Consider the following 20,240-nt stretch of genomic DNA (forward strand, 5'->3'; position numbering starts at 1 on the left):
ACTGAGTAAAGGAATACAAAACGTTTATTTCGCTGCTCACTAATACTGAGAAAAATCGTGAAATAAAGGAGGCAAAAAAATTAAGAAAATACTCTCAGTGATAGAAACTTCAAACTAAACTTGACTTTATTGATGCACTGTAAATATCCAGTGCATTATTTGTGTTATTCTAGTTTTTTGTGTGTGTTTGCACAAATTGTAGACACGTCCCATCCATTCTTGCAATAAAAAGAAGTCTTTATTGGAAAGACATCAAACTGAAAATCTTCTTCAGCGCTGATAGATCTGCTTCACCATCACTTGCAAAAAAAACAAAACATCGACAGGTTCAAACATCATGAAGGTTAAATGAGGAGAGCGTGACATGCAGTGTACAGTTCAACAAACACAGATAACCATATGAAACATACAGTAGATGTAAGAGGCGTGTGTCCTTCAGAGGTGAACCTATGCAGAGTGAAATGTGGTGATGAGATCGTGTCCCTCTGGTGGTCTCATCCTGGCCCGAGCGTGAGTCTCACAGTACAGCTGCCCCTCTACAAAGAAATAGCCCTGCTGTTTCAAGTTGGCATCACAGTCGGAGCACACAAAGCAGCCAGGGTGACGGTATTTGTCCCGGGCCTTCACCACCGTCCCACTGCAGCAGCAAACACACATACAGTACAAAGTGTTAGGAGGAAAGGGACATACACGGTACAGATATACAGTATACACTATGGCTAGAGCTAAACAATAACAATCTAATAACGAGGCTACTGTAAAGTTCTTGTGTTGCTCAATCAGTTTGCATTATCCTTCTAAAACCCCATAGGGCACACGTGTCAAACTCAAGGCCCGGGGGCCAAATCCAGCTCTGTAAAACATCAAAATCGGTCTTCAGGGGAAAGTTAAAATGGCTGGGAAAACATGAATCATTGTGTAAATTACCAAATAATTTAGTTGTAGATATACTGTATCATAGGCTTGCAAATGGCTGCTATCTGGCAAATTTCCGTGGGAACTTAAAGGTATAGAGGACAAATAGGAGGACGAATAATCTTGATGATCCACCCGGAATTTGAAGCCAAATTAACATCCATCACAATACCTTTAAGCTCAGGAATTTTGGCAATATGTATATATATATATATAAATCAATTGAATCAAATAGTAACTTAATGTATTTTAACAAAGATGTCTCCAGGCAAACAAATTGATAACGCCAAACACTATGGCTGTAGAGTTAACTTAAATTTGGGTCTAATTACATATAACCATGGAATCAGCCTGTGTACTTTAAGACGACATATATTCTAACTTAAATACTTGCTCTTAGGAAATTAACTATAAAATAAACCATAATAATTCAACAATGTCCCTGAGCTCCTCCACTGCATTGTCTGAGTGTCCAAACACACAGGTGGGATAGATTTTCAATCAGAGCAGTAGAAGCACAAGGAGCTTAGATCCAGCACATGTTGGGGCTCCAACTAGTGTCTAATTGTAGAACTACACCTACACCTGATCTAGGGTGGAGTGGACAAAACATGTGAGAAGTGAGAGAAGGTTGACAGTGTTGGGAGAGGTATTTTCTTCTCGAGTATTGGAGTGTTTGGAGTGCCATTTGTTCTCTTCTTCATTTCTTCATATTTGGCAAACCACCTCCCACTTGAGCTCCTGGTGGAACCCAAGGAGGTCACACCGTCTGTGGGGTCTGAGCCGTTTGTTCCTCGATTGGCAGCAGAACGATTAGGCATCTCACATCTCTTTGAAGGATGGTAGTTGGAATTTTGTTGTTGTTCGATGTTTTGCAGAGATTATTGGGACAGGATAGGTCGGAAACACTGTTATGTTGGCATCTCTGACAATTCCTTTTCCATATTGGTTGACTTCAACCACTCTTCCAAGTTTGTACTGGTCTCTTAGTGCATTTTGGTCAGCCACCCAAATTATGTCACTGACAGCAACATTGCGCTCTTTTGTGTGCCACTTACTCCTGAAGAATAGATTTGGCCCTGATCGTTGAGACCACTTCTTCCAGAACTTATTGACTTCTGCTTGTATGCCATGTAGTCTTTTGTGGGGGTAGTCTTGACGAGGTTGGACACTGAACAAAATCATCTGGAATTCATTCCAGGTATAAACTCCATCACCTGTCAGATTGTTAAGGGCAGTCTTCACCAGACGGACTACTGCTTCAGCTGCACCATTTTGGTGGAGCAAGTCTGCCGGATGGATCTTCCATGACCACTCAGTTCCATATTTTGCTGCATTGTTTCCCAGTTGTGTCATGTCTAAACTGTCAAGGTATTTGTACAGCTCTGCCAGCACTGGTTTGGCTCCCACAAAGTTTGAACCTGGATCAGACCATCTCTTCTTAGGATGACTTCTCAGTGCAGTGAATCGCTGGTAGGCTAGAAGGAATCCTTCAGAAGACTGATCACTGACTATGTCTGTGTGTATGGCTCTTGAAGCCATGCAGCAAATCACAGTGCCCCAAACTTTGAGTTTGACTCTCTTCTTTACTTCGTCCTTTACCATGTATGGCCCAAACAGGTCGACAGTGGTGAGGAAGGTCACTCATCACCTGTTGACATGTCTTTGCCTTACTCTTCCTGTAGGTCACACAGCTGTCCACAACTCACTTAACATGTCTCAGGCCTTTGATTACCCATGCTTTGCTCCTCATTCTTAGGAGAGTTCCGGCATGCCCTCGTGGTTAGCTTCGTGGGCTTCTCTGTCGAGTAAAGTTGAGATCCAATGCTTGAAAAGGAGGATTGGAACAGTAGCATGCTCTTTGGCAAAGTACTGGAAACGTCCCCCACACATCAGGAGTCCATCACTGTCTCGGTACACAACCAACCTCTTGAGTGCTGTGTCTGGAAAAGTTTGGCCTTCTTGGGCTGCTAGAAGAAGATCTCTGAAGGTAACTTGACATTCAGCAGCTGTTAAAGCAGGAACGTTACCTTCAGCTCTCATTTTCTTTTTCTTTTTTGGAGAAATTGATTGAGCTAAGCATGTACAGTTTGTCTTCCTGTGTTTCATAGCCAACCCCAAGTGCTTTGTTATCCTCACCCCGCATCTGATTTGGAAGGATGACAGTGTTACTCTGAGTTCCCATCTAAAGATCTTTATCCTCTTGCTGGACTTGTCCCACTTCCATTTGCTTCCTACTTTGGCCAGACCATACCCAGGGTTTGAGAAAGAAACCACCAGCCTTTAGGATCTCCTCCACTCCTTGAGTGATCTTGACAAGAGTGCCCAGACTGTTGTGGGAAGTTGTGGGAACATAACTGTCTTCATCAAGGACGCTATGCTCCTCCACCAGGTGAGTAAAGGCTAGTCGCTTGGCTGTTTCTCTCATTGCCAGCTGTGCGATGCACCCTGCTGGTCTGTCACCAATATTTACTCTGGTTATGGCATACTCCTCAATGTCATCAGCACAATTGTCTCTCCAAAGAAATCGGTGCAGGTGCATCCATGGTCCTCCTACCATACTGAGTTGTACATCTTTTTGATGTCTCCTAAGGCAGCATGCACGCCCTGCTTGAATCGCAGCAGAACAGCTCTGATAGGATTGAGCACATCTGGTCCCTTTATCAGTATGTCATTCATGCTTAGCCCTTTGAACTTTTGGCTGCTATTCCATACTAGTCGGACTGGAGTAGTGACAGAGTGAGGATTCGGGGCTACCAGATGACTCACGTGCCTTTCCAGTCACTCTTCGTCTCTTCAGTAAGCTTTATCGCTGCACGTCGGTCTATCATCTCATGTAGTTGTCCAGAGTATGCCGCTTTCCACTCTGACTCTTTCTCCAGCTGCTTTTCTGTTCTTAGGAAAGTAGCTTGAACAGCGCCAATGTTGTTTAGAAGCAAGCTGGGATCTTGTGCCCACGAATACTTTGTGTCCCAATGTGAACCGTCGTTGTGCGCATCTGCCTTGACGTATATTAGTCCCTCCTTTCTTATCTCCAACTCTTTTTCCTCTGCCAGTGCGATTTCTTTGCCCCCTGGCAATTGCCGCATTGACAAGCCCCACATTTCTCCACATGACATATAAACATGGAATATATGTCATCTTAAAGTACACAGGCTGATTCCATGTTTATGTGTCATTTGATTCAAATTTAAGTTAACTCTACAGCCATAGTGTTTGGCCTTACCAATTTGTTTGCCGAGAGACATCTTTGTCAAGTTACTATTTGATCCAATTGATATATATTATATTTCATAGTGTAATTAAGGTTAAAACAATGAAGAAAATAAAATCGGTAACATGTTAAGAGTAATAAATATTGGTTAAGAGTTTCAGATAAATAAGTTTACATAAATACTAGAACGAATAAATACATTTATGGGTAAAATACATTGTTAAAAAGTTAGACTTTGATTAAAACAGTTAAAATACATACACCAAAGCACATTATTTAATTTTACAAATATAAATAGTTAAACATTGTAGGTTGATTTAAAAACATTAAATATTAAATAGCAGAAAATTAATTAATTTAATCAATAAATTATTTCAAATAGAAAAGCTCAGGTGGTTCATTCGTTTAAAAACATTTGAATAGAGCTCATTCTTTCCTTCTCTCCTTTTCACCCTTTTCTTTAAGGTTTTCAACCTGCTACAAAACCTGTCACAAAACTGAATAAACTTTTAAAAATGGAGTTGACCTCGCGTCTTACTTGTGCTCCATTTATGTCCTTTCAAGCTGGACAAGCATTTGAAGAAAGTAAGCTTGACACTCATTGAAGTGATTTTTCTCTCAAACTGCAGGAAAAAAAACTCATTTTCAAAAATCCTGTTCAATCCTTGAACTATTTGACAAAATTTCACCAAATTAAATAAACATAGTCACTACCTTTCTCCTATTGCTTGGATATTATTACATACTTTTATATCATTTACATGGAAATGCAAAATAGCACTTAATGTTGAAATTGTTTGATTACCCACCTATGCGGCCCACTTGAGATCAAACATGTTACATATCCATATTTGGCCACTGAACTAAAATTAGTTTAACTCTCTGTCATAGGTTCTTTCCAACATCAGTTTCCACTCACTATAGTTTATGCATTTTGTATTGTTCACAATATTGCATTTTAATAAACCTTCTGTTTGCATTAATCCATGGAATCTATGAACAAGATTAACTGATAACAGTCCGAGTCCCATTTTTACTCACACAATGCCATTCCCACACTTGTCACAGACAGGCAGCTTCTGCAGGTTTGCTGTTGGTGCAGACGGTTTGGTTGTTGGTGCTTTTACCGTGCGGGTCACAATTGGACGAGTCCCTGCACAACATGAGAGAAAAACTATCTAGATATTGAAGCTTTTAGCCTTATATAGACAATGGAAGGTGCAAGTATCAAAGCAGGAAGTAAAAACAGAATGCAGTATAAACTTGACAAAATACAGTTGACTTTAAAGTGATACTTATAAGACAGAATTTAGAATTGAAGCATTCCCCAAACAGTTGTGGACAGTCTTAAAAAGCTTGCAGAGTGACACCAAGCTTCTGCATCTCCTCCTCTAGGTCAGTGGTTTCCAAACTTTTCAAAGTCCCGCACCCCTTCAGACCTTAAACCTGAAGCCATGCACCCCCTACTTCTGACCTACACACTCAAAAAACATAATAACGTAATGCCATATACAATGTAGTAAATAATAATACAAGAAAACATCTTATTCAGAATTATCACTTGACTGATTTAATTAATCAGCCTTACTGGCATTTTCAGTGAGAAAGAATCTCTTATTTTGGAAAAATAAATCTACCAAACATTTGTTGATTGAACATATACCAATAAAACAACATATTTATCACCTTGAAACTCACTCAACTCGCTACAGCTTCAATTAGAAGCATAAAGTTGAGAGGATGCACAGAACTGTGCAATGTTTAGCTGAATTTAAGAGAGTCTGAGTCTTTTTTCTGTATTTTGTTTTCATGTTTGTTGAGGTGCCCAGAGGGGTATTCCATAAAGGAGGGTTAACAAACTATGAGTCTATCCATAAACTCTGGGTCAACGCACCCAGCAATGGGAAACTCTGGGTATCGGATTCCATTACAGCTGGTATGAAGTGGGTTAATCAACCCTGAGTATGTACAGTATACCTTGGGTTACTTACGTGCACGGACACGTAAAAAGCCATCATCAATGGATCAGAGATGACTCGAGCTGCCAGGACAACCAAACGGAAGAAAGTGATTTATTCACCCTAAGGGGTGAAAAAAGCTGGTGTTTGAGGAATATGAGCTTGTTCTAAAGGTGCGTTCAGTTTTCAGTGATTATAGTGGCTTAAATCACCTGTAATTAGTCACACTTTTTGTTCGCTTCATCACTTTATTGCTTCAGTGACATGACGAGCGGTGAATTATATGAATAAAATGTGTTTGAGGAGACGTGTCAGCAGCATAGGATGGCTGCATAAAGAGACTTCCTGTTACACTGGATATAAAGACAGTGACTGCCGCTTGATATTGCATCATTTATATTGATTTTTAATGTAATATTGTTGCCAGAGTCATCTCAATGTCCTAAAAAATGTCATAAAAAAACACTGAAGCGGGACGCGAACCCGTGACCCATCGCTTCCAAAAAAAAAAAAAAAAAACCTAAAGCAACACAACATTAGTAATGATGTGAACACGTCTGTGGTGAACTTCTACAGCTCCATCATCCAGTCCATCCTCTGCTCCTCCATCACCATTTGGTACGCTGCAGCTACGGCCAAGGACAAGGCCAGACTGCAGCGTATCATCCACTCTGCAGAGAAGGTCATCGGCTGCAATCTGCCCTCCCTCCAGGACCTGTACGCCTCCAGGATTTTGAGGCGTGCAGGAAAGATTGTGGCCGACCCCTCCCAACCCGGTCATAAACTGTTTCAATCTCTCCCTTCTGGTAGGAGGTTTCGGTCCATCAGGACCAGAACCTCCAGACACAAAAACAGCTTCTTTCCCTCTACCACCATCCACATGAACACACCCCAAGTCACCCACTGAACCGATAAAACCTGCCAGCAACCAGGTTTAGTTCACGGACAATGTTGCCATGGTAACATACTCAGAGAAGATCATACCTCGGGTTTAGGAATGGGATACTCAGAGTTTCCCTTATTTGAGCCTGAACATACTCAGAGTTTGAACATAACTCGCTTTATGGAATACCCCTCAGGTCACATTACAAACAGTGGGGTGATCGTGCTTTTGTTGTGGCAGGTCCAAAACTCTGGAACTCGTTGCCGCTTGAGTTACATGCCATCAAAGAACTGCCCCTGTTCAAAGCAAAGCTAAAGACTCACCTGTTTAGAAAGGCTTTAGAAAGGCGTTTGATACATAGTTCTGTGGCACTTTTAAATGTGATAATAGTCACTCCAAGGACTGTAAATGCGACCGTTCACACACAAGCGCAATGTCCGCTCTAGCGGTTAGGTTATGTTATGATTTACTCCTGTGTATATGGACTGTAAATCATAACCAGCTACATCAGAATTTGAATCTCTTCTAGTTTATTTGTAATCTAACAGCAACTCTAAGGACTGTAAATGCGACCGTTTAGGAACAAGCCCATGTCCGCTCTAGTGGTTAAGTGCTATTATACAGTATACGCTTCAGCATATAAGTAAGTTTTGAGTTTAGCCTTACAGGTAGAGAGGGTTACAGCCTCCCGTACTGAGATTGGGAGCTGATTCCAAAGGCCTGGTAGCTGAAAGCTCTTCCTCCTGTTCTACTTCTAGACATTTTAAGAACTTCCAGAAGAACAGAAAACTGAAAGCGAGTGATCTGCCACAACAATAGGGCACTAACAAGTCTCTAAAGATAAAGGAGCCTGATCATGCAGAGCTTTGTAGGCTAACAGGAGGATTTTAAACTCAGATTTTACAGAAAGCCAATGAAGGGAAACCAATACTGGAGAAATATGCTCGCCAGAAAAATTTGCTCCAGAAATATGTACAAGGTAGCAAAGGGCATCAAGCACATTTGGCTAACACAAAGCACTGTTGCTCTTGCCATATTTTTGCTTTTTTGATGAGATTGTTTTTCGGTCACCACTGCTGCTCTTTTTATATTCTAGTTAGCTATCTTGTCACGCTGTTTTTTTAAAAAAATTTCACGTACCCCCATGACAATTTGCATACCTCACTTTGGGAACCTGGGCTCTCGGTGAACACTGTTGTTGTTCCCTCGCCAACATAAATCCACAGCTAATCCAGCGGACTGACCAAATCTGACAGTTGCTGTTTCTTGAGCGTTCCCATTGTACCGTCTAGAAATGTATTCACCAAGTGTATTATTTAGATATTTCTGTATCACATTTGACACAAGACAGATGAAGGAAAACTATATTTGGAGAAGTTTCCGTGACTGGTAATGTAGTGGTTAATAGCAGAAAAACCCTTTGATTCTCAAGGTGGAAACCTGTATTTTTTTTTCTGTCTTGTTGGACTGTTGTCACGGTTAGCTTCATTTGTTACTGTATATGATGATATGAGCTAGAATTGACACCAACAGATCCCTGAGTTGCTATACTGGACAAAACAGGTACAGAAAACATGTGCATGGTCGTAGTCAGTGAGCCATGCATTCTGCCACCTCAAGAAAACAGTGGAAGAACTCACCATCACCCTCTATAAACTCTTGCAGGGCTTTGAATGAGCCGGACTGCCTGGGCTCCTGAGGGTCATCCTGGTCCTTCTGTAACATCCGGTACACATCAGAGTCCTCGATATTAGCCAAAGTTCTGGGACTGAACCATACAAACACAAAATTAGCCCACAGTGTTCTTTATGATATCCTTCAAGTTCAAACGCTTTGTTTCAAATTCCAAGAGATGTTTATGGCCTCAGATGTGAGCTTTCAACCCATTCAGGATCAGGTCAAATAGCTAGGAAACAGAACCATATCATCTGTAAACAGCTACCAACCCTTTAGCTTCTGCAGTGAAGAGTGTGTTAAACAAAACTGTTTAGGTGATCAACAGCTTTGATCATCACTATTGTCATGAACTTTGGGTAATAACTGAAAAACATTGGAATAAAACTGATGGAAATGAGCTCAAAGCAGGAGAAGGATTTTGTTGGACCCACTCATTTTGCAACTTTACTCCAGATACATATATCAGTTCAATAAACCTCTTAACAACCTAAATAGTTTAAAGGTCATATATCATGCTTAATCAACTTTTTGAGCTTTTAACCTTGTTACAATGTTAATTATCAAAAACATCCTCAAAGTATTATTGGGCTTCCTTCCTGCATCTCTGAGCAATCCTCACTAATCCTGCTCTCTGAGCTGCTTCTCTGCCCTCTTCTGAGAAATTAGCGGTTCCTCCGATTCACCCCCTCCAGGAAGTGCCTGATGCACGTGTTACGGTCTGAGTTTACCGATTATGAGCATATACTGTATGCGCATGCACGTGCATGCGACCTTAACCCTAGCCTTAACTCTAACCCTAACCTAATCCAATAAACTAATAAAACGTGTCCGTTCACTTTGAAAACAAAAATTAACAAATCTGAATTTGTTCATTTTTGAAAAATGAATTTGTTCATTTTTGAAAAATGAATTTGTTCATTTTTGTTCATTTTTAGCAAAATTAAATTTTCCGGTAGTGCGCATGCACATATATGCTCATAATCAATCTAAGTACGATGCCCCCACATTGAAATGTGTTTACAAAGTTTTGTGGGCGTGCTTGTTGCCCATGCTGCTTCGCCGTGGCTCTAGGGCTATGTCATGAAATGGGCGGCACTCACACAGGGAGAGGCGGCACTCCTGAGGGACCACGCATTTCAACTTCCGGGTTGAAAGAAAATAAGTCATATTTCTTAATAAATTAAATATTTTATTTTATGTGTGGCTGTAGTCAACTTTAGACGGTGTAAAATAGCATGATATCGATCCTTTAATAAGTTAAGTTGAAGAAATATTGCATTATGCATTAAAGATGTTTTAAACCTAAAGAAACGTACATTTTATAGATATCTCAAAGGCTGAAAAATCCAGATATTCTCTACAAGATCAATGACTTATTAAGTCAGTTAATAATCTGTATGTGAGATGGAGTTGACTGCTTCACCTTGAGGGTTTTTGGGGAACCAGTCCTCGGATCTGACCCTCCATGGCATCTTGAATGTTTCCAGATGAGTAGAGGCCAATGGGGGTATTATAGGCCGTGCTCACCACTTGACGCTTGTCATCAATGTTAGCTGCCGCTACAAACGGCTGCGCTTTGCGATTGTGTCCAACACCAATGGGTTTGTATTCCTGAAGAGATAAGAACAAATACACAACTGAAACAATGACGGGATCAAATGCATTAACAATGACATGAGGCATCCTGTCAAACCTGCTGCTCTGCTTCCAGGTTTATTTTATAAGGGTGAGCAGCGTCGTCCTCCACAACACGAGGAGTCCACAGCTTTGGTTCATTCCTGATAGAGGAAGACAGAAGGTGAGCAGAACCTTTACCTTACCACAGTGGTTCTCAAACTTTTTTTGTTCCGCCCCCTTTGAAGTGTGAACAAACAACCACCCATCGCAACAACATTTCAACAAAATGAGTCAAAAATGGAACCTTTATTAAAAAGGGTAAAAATTGTGACTACTCTTCTTCAAAACTCATAAGAATAACAGTAATAATGATGGCTGTGGCTATTGATATGGAAACGTATGAATAGACTGCCAGTCTATTCAGAATGCCAGTCTATTCATATGCAGCGCCCCTCATTGGCCAGTTTGGGTGACATGGTAGTTGCACCACATGACTTAAAGTTCCGTCAGTTTTATTTTAGCTCATATTTATTATTAGCTACCCTGCAAACTCTCTTTTTTTTTTAGCCCTAACCCTAACCCTAACCCAGAAAATACCCGAAAATGTTTATTTTTTTTGTATAAGTATTTTCAAAGGTGGGATTTGCCATGGTAAATATGTTAAAATGAAAAAAAAAAAAATATATATATATATATATATATATATATATTTATGAAACTTTCACATAGTGATTCTTCTGTTGTTTGTTGATATACTATTTTAAAACATTGCTTAATAAAAGACTGGCTTTAGCATGATTCTTGTTTGCATTTCATGCAATCATTTTAAATTAATTCACAATTTATTTTTTTCATGATGTTCTAAGTGTTTTAAGGTTTGTGTAAGTGTTTATCTTGTATTTAAGTGTGAGGGTTTAAGCTTTAAGAATTTAGCAAACTAAGATTCTTCAGTTTTGGTTGTACCATCATCATCATCCATCACCGACTGATCTAATATTTAGTACTACTAACACTATTATAATGATCGTTATTCATGATGGATATTTCTAGTGTAAGGTAAATTGTGCTGAATATATATTTTTAATAATTGTTCTGCAAAAGTCTGTGGGTTCATTTTATTTATTTTTTCATTCTTTCTGCCCTGTTATAGTTATATAGTTATAGTTACAGTATCTCATAGTTTGATGTCAAATTCAAGAAAAAGAATGAGTGAAACACGTAAGCTTTATTAAGGCTAATGCAGGTGCTGCTGTTCCTCTTTGCATGCATACTGATGCTGTGCTTACAACCTTTCAATCATCAGACAGAGCTGATGAGTGGACTCCTTGATCTTGTTCTGGGCCTCACAGTGCAGCATGTCTGCAGCTGGAACTCCTTCAATGGCAAGGATGACGTCTCCAGGACACAGGTTTGCATTGGATGCTTTGCTGCCAGGAGTGATCTGGAAACAAGAACACGTTGATAACACAAAAAAAAAAACGTCAATACTCTAACGCCTTTGGGTGAAAAAGTGTTGTTATTGATCTGACAAAAACAAAAAGTCCACCATTTCTACATCTTAGAAATGTTCTACTTCCTGTTGCTCGCTATGGGTTCTCTGATAGGGAGATAAGCAAGTTTGAATCCATCTGAAGTATGTTCAAAAAGGCTGCACAAAGTAAAAGGAAAGTTTGTTAAACCTTTAGTAGGAGGAGATGTTGCTGATTGCTTTGATGTGGTTTAACTTACCACTTAAATATATAAATACAGCAGGGATGCTTTAAGTCTGAGTGCTTTTCAGGCATAAATCCAACAGAGCCCTAAGTTCAAGCAAACAACCAGTCAAGCTAGCCCATCCTGACAGCATCCATCCCCTAATTCAGTTATTCACCCAGCTGATCATATTCCATGGTTCCCATTGGTTAGTGTTAGTCACAGCGCTGTATTTAAACCACGGCAACACGCCTACTTCCGCGCATTTTGTCCGCAAAGGCCTTGCAACCCACGCCCACCCCAGTCCCTCCTCTTCTGTCTAATTAATCTGATCTCTTGCCATCTGATGTCGGTGCTTCTGTTCCAGGGGGTCCTGCTGACCGCTCTCTCTGCTTATGCCTCTCCATGGAGCTCATGGAAGAGCGGGGGGTAGCTCCCTTCACTTCAGGCTTTCCACGCAGTTGCTGGAAGGGCAAAGACGTCCCAGAACAGAGCCTAACTGCCAAATCATCACTGAAATAGTCTTAAATGTCATGTTATGAATATAGTTACAATTAATAAAATCATATATTAAGTAATATATTAATAAAATCAAAATTTTGACAAAAAGAGCAAAGTCCAAACAGCTAAATATTTGCAATAATTGTTGTAAACCTATTTGACTCATGGATAATGATAATAATAATCGTCATCATCATCATCATCATCATCATCATCATCATCATCATCATCATCATTATCATCATTTCAATCCCCAGTGACACTTAAAAAACTAGAATCTATATAAGTAATAGATAATGCATAATAAATGAAAACAAATAAATGAACAGCTGAATTTGCAAGCACTAACACATACAATAAATAAACAATGGAATGCATGTGGGGTTGTCATTATAAATGATCCACTTCCTGATGACAGTGACCTGTTTTAGGAGGATAATGTACACAGCCTCAAAGCAAAAAAAAGAAAAAAAGGTTAATGAATGTTTAAAACAACAAAATGGGTTTTATTTGATGATTTGACCTCTAAAATCCCCAAACTTAAAAAAACCCTGCATATTTATGACAGATTCATGTGATTGGAACGTGACATTATCTCACATTCCACTACATTTGAAGGTCTTGTTGAGTCGGAACCTCGGAGGCTGTGGGCTATTTTTAAAACTAATCGAGTGATTTTCAAAAAAACTTTTCACTTCATCTCACACAGTACACAGGTGTCCTTTTAGTTTAGCTCATCAATCACCTTGTCTCACATGGTCTAAATTCTCCGACAATAAAATATGACAGTCTCTCTCCACAATCAACAAACTCACTGTACAGCCTATACCAAAATCCTTCCATGCCATTCATGGACTAAACTTACTGTTTCATTACAGCATGTACTCTGTCACAAAGCAGCTGGAGGTTCCCTCACACAGTAAGGCAATGGCCTGGTTGGTATGCCTGCGTTTAAACTCAACATCTCCTGCTGCAGAGATCAGGTAAACATGTTGGTTCTGACAGCCAATGACAGCATCCAGATGGAATATTCTGTAGTCGACGTGAATAAAAGTGAAGCAGAGAGTCAGGGTCACTGAGGATACTTCAGAGGGCAGCTACAAAACCAACGCTGACCCACACCCTACACAGAGCATGACTTACAGTATGACTCAGTCGGATTGTATTACTACAGAGCTGCACTGAGATGATGAAATGAAATCCAAATGAGGTCTCCTGTCTATAAATAACAGCTCAAAAGAGATACAGTATGTTTCCCAAAGCTGGAGCAGTATTTTACAGGGAGGGCTTTTTTTGTCTGACTGTAATCTTTACTGCTCAGATGAACTGATGAACCGAATGTATGCAATAAGAGCTGCGTTTAGTTATATTTTTCTAGTCTTCTGCTTTCCCATAGCCCTACTGTAATAATAGCAGTTGTAATGACTTTACTAGGTTTCTTATTTCTTTCCTTTAGGGCAAAACTTTTTATCAGTTAGAAACTCAGCCCATAAACAACTTCCTGCATCGATGTTGGAAAAAGTAAATAAACAAAGACAAATTTCCTGTTAAAAGTTGGAGCTAATTTCACTGACACACTTCTAAATTTGACAAGTGTTCATGGTCAGGTAGATGAACTGGTAACGCTTTACTGGACATTTTATACATAAAGGCTGACATTATGCTGTCATTATTATGACTTGACACCTGTCATTAGCATGAATAAGGTGTCATGAAGGATGTCATTAAGTGGTGTTTGTTACCCTAAACCCTAACCCTAACCATCACCCCTAACCCTCTAGATCCCTCCACCTAACCCAAAAAATACCAACATAGCTCCAAAGGTGTCATAATTTAGCAAACAACACTTAAAGACAGTTTAATGACAGCCTTCGTGACACATTATTCATGCTAATGACAGATAATAACACCATAATGTCAGCCTTATGTATAAAAGTTCAAGTAAAGTGTTACTGATGGAACTATACATAATATATTGTATTTATTATGGTGTTGTAGTGAAAGTAGTATTTGTAATTATAGGATATAATCAACAAAGTGAGTTAATTTCACAGTGATGTTTCTACCCAGTATATCAAGGACGTGTTTGGTGCAAGTTGAAGATGTATCGTTGAAGTTGAGATTATGAGTGGTTTTGCTAGGAGGGGGTGTTTACTGTTTACACATCATTCTTGGCTAACTGAAGCTAAGAACTCTTTAAGTTAAGTCCTCCTCAGCACATGGCGAACAAAGATGCAGCATAGCATATTCATCCATTACCTTTTCTAAAAAAGTAGTGATGAGTTTGGCTGAAAAGTTGTAATTTGGTTATACATTTATGAGAAATAAGATAGGAGAAAAAGTGTATTAAACTTGGAAAATGTGTGTGGGGAGTGTCTAATCCATTTTCTTTTTGCGATTTTCATTTCTCCTTAAATGTAGTTCACCCTGCTAATTGAATAAGGCAAGCCTGATCCATCCAGGTTTGAAATGCATCGTAGCTTAGTTCACCCCGCTTAGAATGCAATGAAATTCAGACTATTCACAGGTCACCAATCCATCACAGATCAAAGAGTTCAGAGGGAAAGTATGTGGAAAATGATAATATGATGTAATAAAGGACTTTGATCTCTGTCTAGTAAAGCAAAAGATACACAGAATTCTTGTCCATGTATGTATCTGATGTAGAATTGTTGGATTAAAGTCTTGGACAGACAATAAATCATCCCATCAAACCAAAGCAGCCTAAACTATTGGTCTAAATATGCACTGTTTGATGAACACCTTTGGTGATCAAGAGAGTATGAAGCTCACATCAAGTTAAGAATGTTTTTTTTTTTTTATACACACAGAACTGAAGAAACCATCCAAACAAAAAACTGAACCCGCGCTTGTTTAGTGCAGCCGATCGGATCCGTACGTCTCCACAGAGACACTGACCCAAAACGAAAACAGTTTTCGGAAGTATGTTAGTCAGTCTGTTTGTGTGTGTGTGTTTTTGTTTGTTGTGTACACAATCGTACACTGTTTACATCACTGTTGATGACATCAATGGTTAACAGGAGATCCACTGTGTGGATTGGAAAATGAATGGGATAAATATCTATATATTTTCCCCTGGTTAATCAGCTGTTCCTTGACCCATTATCAACATTTCCTGAAAATTTCATCAAAATCCGCTCATAACTTTTCAGTTATCGTGTACAGAAACATGCAAACACACACACACACACACACACACACAAACAAAAACCGTTTTCGTTTTCGAAAGTAACAAACAAACAAACAGAAAAGATCTGCACCAAGATTAGACTTTCATGGGTTTAGATCTCCAACGACTGTTAGATGTACTTCTCAGCGTGTTCAGATAATATTTGATAAAAATGAAGCTAAAGCTGACAATGCTTTGGTATATATCTATGTGTACATCTAAATGCAAATGTTTTCTTGTGTGCACTAAACAGATCCTGCTGTGCGTGTTATTATGGCGTGCCCCATTAAAGCAGCAGTGGAGGAAGATGAATATCACTGGTGTTTACTTTCAGCCCGCTGGGAGCACCAGTGGGTTATCGTGAGAAGGATGTTACTGACCAAAAATGGAACTGAAGGCAGACACACATCATCAGATTCATTATTGTAGCAACAGGAGAAAAAAAAACACAATACAAACATGAATGTTTAATTGATTCCTATGCATGTCAGATCGTCCTTGTTCTCTGCTTCACCTGTATCTCTTATTTGATCTATATTGTGTTTCTCTTTTTCAGGTTCTTTCCTCTCTGCCATTACCCAACTGTTTCTTCTCTCATCACTTTTCTCATGTCGGCCTCTCAATGTCTCCCCAACACAACAGGTGTGAGGGTGTTGGGTAGAGTAAGTGGTTTGCGAGCCCACCATGTTCTTAGTCTTTCCTGATGTCTTTTTCTAAATATAGAGCAAGCATAAACACAGCGGTGCGGGATTACTGAATGCTGCTCATCTGACCCCGATTGACTCTGGAGATTTGGACAGCAGTGGAATCTCAAAGTAAAGAAAGGATGCAAAAGTTCTGGGCTTTATATTGAAAGAAGTTGTTTGAAAAAAATGGGGAAAAGCACTTCTCGATTGAGAAAACAATGTGCATTAGTAATAATTTGTATTTTTCAACTCTCAAACAGGCTCATATATTTTGTGTTTATAAAAATATTTGATTTCCATAATACAACATATTTTTAAACTTACAGTATGGTGTGATGTATTCAGCTTTGCTTTACACTAAATAATATTTTCTTCAATACATGATTAAATCCCGGGTTAACATACAGTCCACTGCAGGGCTAATATACAGACAGTTAGACACAAATAATTACAGACCAATAAGTGTTCGTTATCATTATCTTCCTCAGGTTTCCATGGTTTCCCCCACTGTTCTGTAGCAAGGATCAATCTGAGATAATATACCATACTTCCTTTAGGCTACAGTTCTTATTGATTGGTGTAAAAAAAAAAGCATTATAGGTTTATGGAATGAAGCATGATAACAATAAAAAGCAATGGTATGATTTCCTTGCCAATAGAAGTGAATGTGAGTGGTTGTCTGTGTGTTGCCCTGTGATGGACTGGCGCTCTGTCCAGGGTGCACCCCCACCTAATGCCCATTGAGAGCTGGAGATAGGCACCCGCAGACCCCCGCAACCCTGAAAACAGGAACAAGCGGGTCAGAAAATGGATGGATGGAGTATGATTTCCTAGTAAACCTCAATATCCAATGTCATTCAAAAACAAGTGGACAGCACCTTGCTAGCATAGTTAGCTTAGCGTGAAAGCAGTGGGTGAGGATTTGCCCTGTGTTACTAAATGTCAGCCATGCTCTTCTTAATTAACTTTCTGTGTTTTAAGCTTTTTACAACAACAAAAAACTAGTAATTAACTTTTGACTTAATACCCATCCTCTAAGCTAGGCTAACTGGATATCAACAAATGTGTATTTTAATATCAAGTTTCTTATTTAGGATGTCCCATCTCTTTAAAAAAGCAATCAGTAGTGCCTCTTTAAATGCATGAAAAACTTTGACCATTTTGACGTACTTTGGACTATCAACAGGAAATACCGCATTGTCACAGGAAAAGAGGTTTTTATTCACTTCAAGATAAGCTCAACTAGTTTTTATTTTGTTTTGTTTTTTGACAAACACTAATGTGTTTCTTATGATGTATTTCATGCAGTCTATATTTCCACATATACTGTATTTCACAGCCATTCTGTCAGTTTACAAGCATATCATCGTCCCGATCCAGTAAGCAGCGTCACACTTTAGGTTTGCTGTCCTCTGAACAGCTGCAGGGTTATAATAGACATATCAGAACAGTGCACTCATCTCTCCAATCTGTAGTGTTGATTCATGGGAAACGTTCTGACGTGTAGATGTAAATCAAAGTTCTGCACGATTTCTATAAGAGTTCTGTGCACTCTTTAAATTCAAGATGTTTTTTTAGAGTGTTTTTGGCACTTTAGGATCATGTGCTTTAACTTAGTTAGCAGAACAATTGCTGGCACAAGTAATTCCAGTAAGTTTATTTTGTCTTTTTTTAAAAAATATATTTTAAGGTTTTGCTTATTTAGATAAGGTTTTTCAGGAAATGTTATCTTCTGACATGTTTCGACTGTCAACTGCCAGTCTTCCTCAGAAAATGCTTTGATGTTTTCCTCATGAGGACAAATCATGGCATATCACCTCTGAGGAAGACTGGCAGTTGACAGTCGAAACATGTCAGAAGATAAAATTTCCTGTAAAACCTTGCCTGAATAAACGGAACCTTAAAATAAAATAAGCTTGCACAAGTAAGTTAATCAACAAATGAATATATATATATATATATATGTATATATATATATATATATATATATATATATATTGTTTGTATTTTCCTGTACAAAAATATCGGCTCCTGCTAAAGACTATTATTATTATTTTTATTATGTATCAATCGGCCGACATAATCATTACATCAACCTCACAGACACTTGTTAAAATTTGAGATGAACTGATTATCAGGAAGTCTCCATGTGGTGCTGAGTCATGACTTTTGGTTTGCATGCCCAGGGTTGTGTGTTTGATTCATGATAGAATGGTTTTCTGTAAGGTTTTTTTTTATTTTTATTGATCTGTTTTTCTATGTCGTGTTTGATTAGTGGTCAGCGGTCAGTTTTGGTCTTTTTCCTTGTCTGTGTTTTTTGTGTGTTTACACTTTTGATCCAATTCCTATCTTGTCAGTATATTGTATCAATGGTTTGGTAAAAATGTGTGTGTGTGTGTGTGTGTGTGTGTGTGTGTGTGTGTGTGTGTGTGTGTGTGTGCGTGTGCGTGTGCGTGCGCGTGCGTGTGCGTGTGCGTGTGTGTGTGTGTGTGTCTGTGAACAATGTAAGCTGCTATTTGTATCTAATCCTTTTGCATTTAGAGCTGCACAGGTGCAGACTCCACAGCACAGCAGAATGTTTCCAGAAAGAACCTTCCTGGAAGCGCAATGTTGACTTTAAAGCAAACAGTGGCTGGACCACCAGAGCAGAGTTACTATCCTCAGCTCGTATCATTGGACAAAACACAAGAATCACTATAAAGTCAATTATGTGGGATTTTTGACCTTTAGCGTCATTTATTACAAACTAAACTGTTCAAACAGATTGAATCATTCCCAGGTTGAGTTATAGAGTCACTGAGTCACTCACTCACCCTTGAGATGGTCAGTGCCTGGTTGAAGTCCTTCCCTCCTATCAGGCGAAAACCCCAGGGGGCCGGCCCGTCCAACACAACATTCAGTGGCATGACCTCTCAGCCACAGCAGCACTGGTAGAAAGCTGCACAGCACTGGGAGAAGAAAAGGAACAGAGCAGAAGAAAGTCCAACTGATGGAGATTTGGACTGAGAGACTCAGCCCTGAGGGGAGGGGAGAGGACAGACCACACCCCAGGAGTGTAGTTATTGGTCCGATTTAGGGAACTGACTCAGTCTGTGCCCCCATCACTTCATCTCAAATCACTTTTTAAAGGGAAACCTTTTCCCAAGGGGAAAAAAAAACCCTTTTTGATGAAATAGATTTGAAGGACCAGCAGTGTTTGTTCTTTTTACATGGACACAGACATACAGAGTGAAGATGTACAACAGCTCATCTTAAAGTCTGGCCTGCTGCTTCTTCTTCTTGCTCCAGTGGAAGCTCTTTACTGTTCCTGTCCTTATTTGGTCAGAAGGCAACGCTCCTCTTAGAGACCCAGCAGGTCTCATACACACACATTCTAGCTACTCTTCATCTACATTGGACTCAGGTCTCTCACCCCTGAGTCTAATGATTGTCATGTTAGTAAAACCAGACTTTGATTTTTTTGCATGAATACATTCATCTTACGAACCAGGTGATGAAGTTATAAGTTGATCTTAATAGACTTCCTTAATCCTGTCCCTTTAATGCTGTCCTCTCTGTCCGCTATAGCAACAGCCTCTATATGTCTGCACAGCACTGGAAACTATAAAACAACCACTCATTCATTATGTAAATGCAAGAAAGAAAAAGGAAGATTGAGCTCCACAAAATGCACCAGAGGGAGCATTTTTGTTTGGGGATTCTACTGTAAAAAAGACTAAACTGAACGCCATCACTAGCCTCGTGAGAACTGCCACCTGAAATGACCTGAGTGACAGTTCTCACGAGATTAGTGCCGACAGCGGCAACAAACCCGGAAACAACTCAGAAAAGAGATGAATGAATGAAGACGTTCTGGTGAAAAAACAACAAATAACTTGTGTAAATACGTTGTAAAATGAGTTTATCT

General features: G+C 39.4%; 1 protein-coding gene across 2 annotated transcripts; it reads right to left on the reverse strand.

Moving 5' to 3' along the window:
• Positions 1-214: 214 nt before the first annotated feature.
• LOC114463454 (PDZ and LIM domain protein 3-like) lies at positions 215-19,324 on the reverse strand. 2 transcript variants are annotated; one of them, XM_028447014.1, is made up of 8 exons: positions 19,147-19,324; positions 11,554-11,705; positions 10,341-10,425; positions 10,071-10,258; positions 8,611-8,738; positions 5,171-5,282; positions 411-637; positions 215-299 (listed from the first exon to the last, which is right to left on the reverse strand). In XM_028447014.1, the coding sequence occupies exons 1-7, from the start codon at positions 19,237-19,239 to the stop codon at positions 448-450; spliced, it is 948 nt and encodes a 315-aa protein (XP_028302815.1). In that variant the 5' UTR covers positions 19,240-19,324; the 3' UTR covers positions 215-299; positions 411-447. The 2 variants fall into 2 exon arrangements, with proteins under 2 accessions (XP_028302815.1, XP_028302822.1); XM_028447021.1 differs by lacking the exon at positions 19,147-19,324 and adding an exon at positions 13,323-13,566.
• Positions 19,325-20,240: the final 916 nt, after the last annotated feature.

The sequence above is a fragment of the Gouania willdenowi genome, chromosome 1, assembly GCF_900634775.1.
Source record: "Gouania willdenowi chromosome 1, fGouWil2.1, whole genome shotgun sequence".
NCBI lineage: Eukaryota > Metazoa > Chordata > Actinopteri > Blenniiformes > Gobiesocidae > Gouania > Gouania willdenowi.